The sequence below is a fragment of the Pogoniulus pusillus genome, chromosome 1 (assembly GCF_015220805.1).
Source record: "Pogoniulus pusillus isolate bPogPus1 chromosome 1, bPogPus1.pri, whole genome shotgun sequence".
Lineage (NCBI taxonomy): Eukaryota > Metazoa > Chordata > Aves > Piciformes > Lybiidae > Pogoniulus > Pogoniulus pusillus.
The window spans coordinates 39,373,323-39,379,977 of NC_087264.1; the positions used below are offsets into that span (position 1 = coordinate 39,373,323).

Below are 6,655 nucleotides of genomic sequence, written 5' to 3' on the forward strand. Positions count from 1 at the left end.
ATTTTACCTTCCCACCAAACGCTCCTCGATGTCTTAGGCAGGCGCGCACCCCACGCATCCTGCGCGCACACATGTACACGCGTGCGCGCACACGCACTTGCTCCTCGTCTCCTTCGCAAGCTTCCCAAATCGCTACACACAAAAAAATAAAAACAAAACCCCCCCAAAAAAAACAACCAAACAAAAAACCACACCCAACCCCAATAAAAAACACCCACCGACCAAAACCCAGCCAAAAGCAACATGCATTATAGTGAGGTGCAGCCTGCAGCTAAACTCCCGCCGGGGTAACGAAATGGAGGTGAGCAGGGGCATCGCTGTGAGTTTGTGTGTGCCCTTGAGGAGGTGGATAGGTGCAGAAAATGAAATAAAGCTTGATAATGAAAGTTAATTCAAACTACTTTGTACACAATAAACTATCTTTTTATTTTGATTATAAATAAGGTGACTGTATTTCCCTTAAAATACAAGTACATAGGAAAACTTGGTAGAAATGACTATTTTAACAAGGTATTACAACTGAACTCTCTTTAAATCCGCCGCATGTTCTATGCTGTCACCATGTTCATCCTTAATTTGTTTCTAGTGCCGTTAGACTTTTGCTTTCTTTCTCCTCTGTGCCTTTGGCATTCGAATTTCTACTCCCAGAATATTTTGCTTTCTCTTAGTAAGAAGTCTCTGAGGTGCACCCCGCCCCCACAATAATCAGGCTGATGAATTTGGATTCGATCCCTTCACCCTCGAGTTTGTGAATCCCATGAGTTTGCTCATCACTTTTTCACGCTGAGGGCTGATCCTGCATCCCGTTAACTCTCTGGTTCAGCTTCTCTCTGGGAACAGGGTCCGGACCCTGAGAGGGGCAGGGGTCTTTCGGGGTTTGGCAGCATCCTGGATTATTTTGTTCGTCAAAATAAAACAAACCAAATCAACCAGCCAGCCAACCAAAAAAAACAAAACAAACCAAACTAAAAACAAACAAACAAAATAAAACACCCAAACAAAAAACAAAAACAAAACCCCAAAAAAACCCAAACTAAACAAAACCCCACAAAAACCAAACAAACAAACAACCCCCAACAACAAACAAATAAACAAACAAAAAATATACAGGGAAGGGAGAGCCAGGAGGAAAAAAAATATTCGTAATGTGTATAATTTATTAGAAGCTTCTTAGGAACTATATTTAAGCCAAATATCTACATCACTTACAACAGGAGAATGCGGTGTGCGCGTATAACGAACTGCCAGAGGATTTACGACGGGGCGATCAGTGTCCATAAAAAATGTGGGGGGTTGTTTCGTTTGGTTGATTGTATTTTTTTTTTCTTTTTACAACAAAATATACAGGCTACTAAAAACTATGAGTTTAGTCCAACTTTTGACAGCATTATACAGCTACATGTTCACATCAAACGTAAGGAGGAAAATAAAAGCCAAGCCTTTGATGACTCCACGTCTCCATCCGCAAGCCCTGGCGTGGGGCTGGGAGCGGAGCCCAGGGGAGGGGGAAAGCTGCTTCTGGTGCCTGGGTGACGTGAATGCGTTGTTTTGGGGAAAACCACCCCATCCCCCAAAATCTCTATATTTACATACAAGTCTTGGAACCTGGCAAAGTGTGCATCTGGAATCCAAGCCTTCGGACCATGTCTAACGATGGTCCCCTTTCTGCAGACTGCTCCATGGTTATTAGTCATATTTTTTTTTTTTTAATACCCCATACAACAACCTTAAGGGGAAAAAAGGAAACAAACAAACAAACAACAATAACAACAACCAAAAAAACCACACAACCTCTCAAAAAAAAAAAAAAAAACCCAACCCAAATACAGACCCCAAAAAACAGAAAGACCAAAGTCCATCAAGAGTAACAACAGAACCGAACCAAAAAAAAAAAAAAATTCTCTCTCTTAGAGGTCCTCAGAGTAAACCGGGGAGGGGAAAAATATGGAGGAAAAAAAAAAGAAGAAGAAAAAACCCCAGTAGTTTGGACAGGACAGAGATTTGTGTGACTGGGAAAATCTGGTTTTGTTTTTGTTTTGTTTTGTTTCCTTATTTTTTTTCTTTTGTTTAATCCTTTCACCAGGTCCTACCGTATAGCAAGGTGGAGCAAGACATGGCAGTGCCATAGTCAGAAGTAGAAGAGTTTAGGTGAGACAAACCGGAGACTTGACTCTGCAGAGAGGAAGGGCTGGCTGAGTGCTGTCCCATATCTGGAGACTGCCCCGCACTGTTTGTCTGGTGGCTCTGATGCTGTCCGAGGCTGTTGCCATTGGTAGCCACTGTGATCGTTGTTGCTGCCTGCTGCTGATGGCTCTGGATTGCTGCTGTGGGTGTGTTGGAGCCTGCCTGGCAGGGCTTGCCATCCTTTACAAGCACTGGCACCGCCACCCTTCTGGGAGACTGCTGCTGCTGGCACGAGCCGTTCTCCTGTTGCATCTGCTGCTGTGCAGCCTTGTCTTTGGCCTGGCGTTTCATCTTATAGCGGTGGTTCTGGAACCAGATTTTGACCTGAGTCGGGGTGAGATGTATCATGCTGGCTAAATGTTCCCTTTCCGGGGCGGAGAGGTATTTCTGCTGCTTGAAACGTCTCTCCAACTCGTAAACCTGGGCCTGGGAAAAAAGGACCCTCCGTTTCCTCCGTGGCGTGCTCTGGAGAGGGGCCATGCTCTTGCTCACGTCTCCCAGGGAGCCGAGGCTGCCCATGCCGCCCATGTTCATGCCCGAAGACGGCGCCATGAAGCGGGAGACTGCAAGGGAGAAGGCGGCACGTTTTAGGCGGCTCGGCTTAAGCGGGGCTCCGCGCCCCGGCGGCCCCCGCCGCCGCTGGCCCCGGCAGGGCCCCGCAGCCCCTCGGCAGCCCAACCCCGCCTAAGGCGCCTCGGCCCCCCCCCCCTCCATTCCCAAAGAACGACCCTCGTCCCTGGGGTGGGACGTGGGCAACGGGACCCCTTTCTCACCCGGCCAGACTCAGTGAATAAAAGCGACTGCTCGGTCCTCGCTTTGCCTGGAGGGTGACACCCGAGCAAGTACCTGCTGTGACAGCGCGGCATGAGCGACCGGGGACAAGAGCTCCGGTGGTGCCGGTCGGGGCGGACTCTCTGAGCCTCGCGGGACGCCGCTCCCGCGGCTCCTATTTTCCCCTCGCCCGCCCGGTGCCTGGCGGCGGGAAGGCAGACGGGCACCGCTGGCTCTTTCCTGGGCCCCCGGGCTGCGTCGCTCCCGCCACACTGGACGGCTGCTCCGGGATCCCGCCACCGCGGAGCTTCTCAGCCCTTCCTTCCGCAAATGCAGCCCCTGGAGGCTGCCATGAAGTCAGATAGGGTGGAGGGACTGGGCACGATCCTTAGGCAGAACTGGAGGTGGGGGTGGGGTGTGTGACTGGGATTTGGACTGGCTTTTGCCGTGTTGCGGAACCCCTGGAGTCCGTTGCCCACGGTGCGGCGGGGCAAGTGCGCGGTCGTCCCCCGCCGGCCACCCGACCACCCAGACCCAGATTGACTTACTTGAGGAAAAGCGGGGGTCCGGGTTGGTGCCGTACCATCCTGTCGCCGAAGCGCTGTTCCGCATGGTGTCCTGGTAAGGCGGGAGCTCGCTCATGTTGCCCAGGTTCCCATTGCAGTAGCCCCCCATCGTAGCATGGGAGAGCTGGGGGACCCCTGCCGCTGTCATATGGTAGGCAGCAGTCACTGTTCCGTTGTGGCCCATGGGGTGCTGCTGCATGGCTGGCTGAGAAACCTGAGACTGTCTGTAGGCTGACAAGGGAGCCCCCAAGTTACTGCCCTCCATGCCCACTTTCTTGTAGCTTTCCTCCAAAGGACTCAAGATGTCAGACACTGAGAAAGGAGTCGTATGCTTTGGGCTCATCGACATGATTCGGCGGCTGGGGAAGGAAAAAAAAAAAAAAAAAAAAAAAAAAAAAAAAAAAAAAAGGAAGGGGAGGAAAATTTTTTTTCCCCAAATATTCTGGTGTTGCCTTAACGCCGATCTTGTTGGATGTACACGTAACCGAGTGGACGAAGTCCGCCTTAATTGGATTGAGTGGAGGCTCAGGGCTGCCTTTCGTTTGTTTTAGCCAGACGCCAGGTTTTAGGCTGCCACCAGAGGCGGGGCATAGGCACTAAAGCAACAAGACAATAGAAGCCTACATCTTGCCCAAGATAATTAGCTTACATGCTGATGACAAGGTAAACACCTTTAAGTTTTACTTGTCAGGATTTTTTTTTTTTATGTCTTAAAAAAAAGAGAGAGAGCGAGAGAAAGAGAGAAAGAGAGAGAGACCCCGTGAGCACAACTCGTGTTATTTTTCTCGGGGGTGGCAATATCGCAGACGGGAAATGGAAGGCAAGGCGAAAAGACCCCCATTTGACGGGGTGAAAGGATTTAAAATCAGCTCCCGGGTGGCAAGGCTGTCAGTCCAGCTTTTGTGAGAGCTGGGGAGACTGGGCTGAATGCGGGTGAGCTAAAGGACTGAGTGCCCCTCTGCCCCCACTAAGTTTGGTCCGGAAGGAGCTCCCCCCGCTGCCGGGAGGGCAGCTCCCGGAGAGCGGCGATTCGCTCCGGGCCACCGCTCTCCACTTACCGCTTCGGCTTGTCAGGTGCCCTGGCCGGTTGCTCCCTGAACAGCGCTTGAGATTTAGAATCACGGGAACCTTTTTTGTTTGCTGATAGCCCCAGGGCGAGATGCCCAGGGCGAGGATGTTTCTCCCCAGGGCGAGGATATTTCTCTCCCTAAACTCCTAAGTTTCGTTTGCTTTTTTTGTTTTTGTTTTTGTTTGTTTGGTTGGTTGGTTGGTTGGTTTGTTTGTTTTTTTTTAAAAACCTCTGGGAGAGGAGGAAGATGCAAATTTGCAAAAACAAGCACTAATTTAACTGCCTGGGGCGACAGATTACTGGAAAAAAAAGTTAGTTCAAAATGCCGCCCATTATTCTCAAAGGAAAAGACTGTCATAGTAGGTCGTGGTTCCTTCTGAACCTGAAGCTGCTTTCTAAGATTATTTATACATCACGGAAGCCGGATAGAAAAGACCTCTCAGGTCATCACTTTGCCAATGAATTTCCTGCAGTTTCCCTCCAATTTATGTCCATTTCGGGCCTGTTCTCAGACCCAGTGTGAAAACAAAAGCCAACCCATTCGCAGTCGCACATATATACACGTAGCCAGCCGCTAATGTCATTTGGGACTTTGAAGAAACATATCAAGTTGTTTAGTATTTCCAAATCTTATGTTTCGGGATGTTCCCAAGCGGAGGAGAGAAACCTCCTATGTGTATTTCACACCCCAGCCTACGACCCTGATAAACCAATTTAAAACAGCGATTACCTGAATATTAAGAAAATTACAGCGAAAGTACAGTTAACCCAGTGACTTTGAAGTGTCAAGTAACTATTTAGTAATTGCCCTTGTAAATATGCTTGTGCTCGGCTGGTTCGTGCTTAAAAATGCAAAAGTGCACTTGCTACCCGGGAATAACTAAATATCTTTGTCTAAAGTGGCAGCATAAATAGCCGATCGCTTTGTGACTGTGCTTGATATTAGTACATAAGGATCATTTTGCTTCAATTGGGAGACTCTCATTCACTAGGCAAGAAACCGTTTAGGAGAAAGTAGGTTCCCGTATGAGAGTTAACATCCTTCAAGTGTAAGCCTCTGCCTTGATTACACTTTAGAGCTCTGCAAGAGGTGAGCTTTTCCACACAAATATAATCGGGGGAACTTTCCTTCAATCAAGCCTCCAGCTCTCCCACATCATCTCAGCTGCCTCTTTCGGCGCCAGCTCCCTCAAGGCTCAATACCTCGAAGTGGGCTTGTTGTGAGTCTGCTGGGTCACCAAAGGCAGGGAAGGGCGATTTGGGGATAGAAAAGTGACTGATTTTACCTCTTTTCGTATCTTTAGATCTTGACTCTCTGGATCTCTGGAACACTTCTCTTCCCGCCCCTTCCCAGCCCCACTTCCCTCCCCCCCCCCCCCCCCCCCCCCCCCCCCCCCTTTTTTTTTTTTTTCTTTTTTTCTTCTTCATTTTGCGCGTGTTTTTCAGTACAGGCTTTGGTTTTGTTCCTATAGAGACAGTCGACCTTGTCTTGGTGCTTTGTTGTTCCTCTCTCCTCCACCCCAATTTCTCAGGCACATGAGTTCCGTGCCTGTATTATTAGTCTTAAAAAGGTGCGAGTGGATGAAGGGAGGAAAAAAATACTACAGGGTCCACTGAAGTTAAATTGCAGTTGGCTCAAATTAGAGATGAACCACAACGATTTGTGGGGCAGGAGCAGCGACTGCATTTCTCTCCAGGGAGTGCAAGGTGAGGCAGCTGGGGAGGCCCCAGCACCGACTCTGGCGGAGGGACGCGAGAGCGGGGACTGCCGAAGCGTCCCGCAGCCAGCCCTGCGTCTTCCCGGGGGCGCCATCGTAGCGACCCCTTCCTCCCACCAGCAGCTGCGGCTGGGCCAGCTTATTTATCCTCCCGCCTGAGTGAGCGCAGGTCAAATCGCCTCCGAACCATCGCTCAATTAGATTAACCTTGACTCTGCGCGGGGTCTTGTAAATGGAAGCTAATGCGAGAGCTCTTCATTCCCCCTTGGCTGAGGGGAAGGCTGAAACTCTCTTGGTAGGTCTCTTCTCCTATTTAGAAATACACCGACGTACGTACAGGCACATCT

At 49.7% G+C, this 6,655-nt stretch overlaps 1 protein-coding gene across 1 annotated transcript; it reads right to left on the reverse strand.

Moving 5' to 3' along the window:
• Positions 1-203: 203 nt before the first annotated feature.
• NKX2-1 (NK2 homeobox 1) lies at positions 204-3,870 on the reverse strand. Its single transcript, XM_064149014.1, has 2 exons — positions 3,504-3,870; positions 204-2,747 (listed from the first exon to the last, which is right to left on the reverse strand). Exons 1-2 carry the CDS (start codon positions 3,868-3,870, stop codon positions 2,077-2,079), a joined length of 1,038 nt encoding a protein of 345 aa, XP_064005084.1. The 3' UTR covers positions 204-2,076.
• Between the last annotated feature and the right edge of the window lie 2,785 nt (positions 3,871-6,655).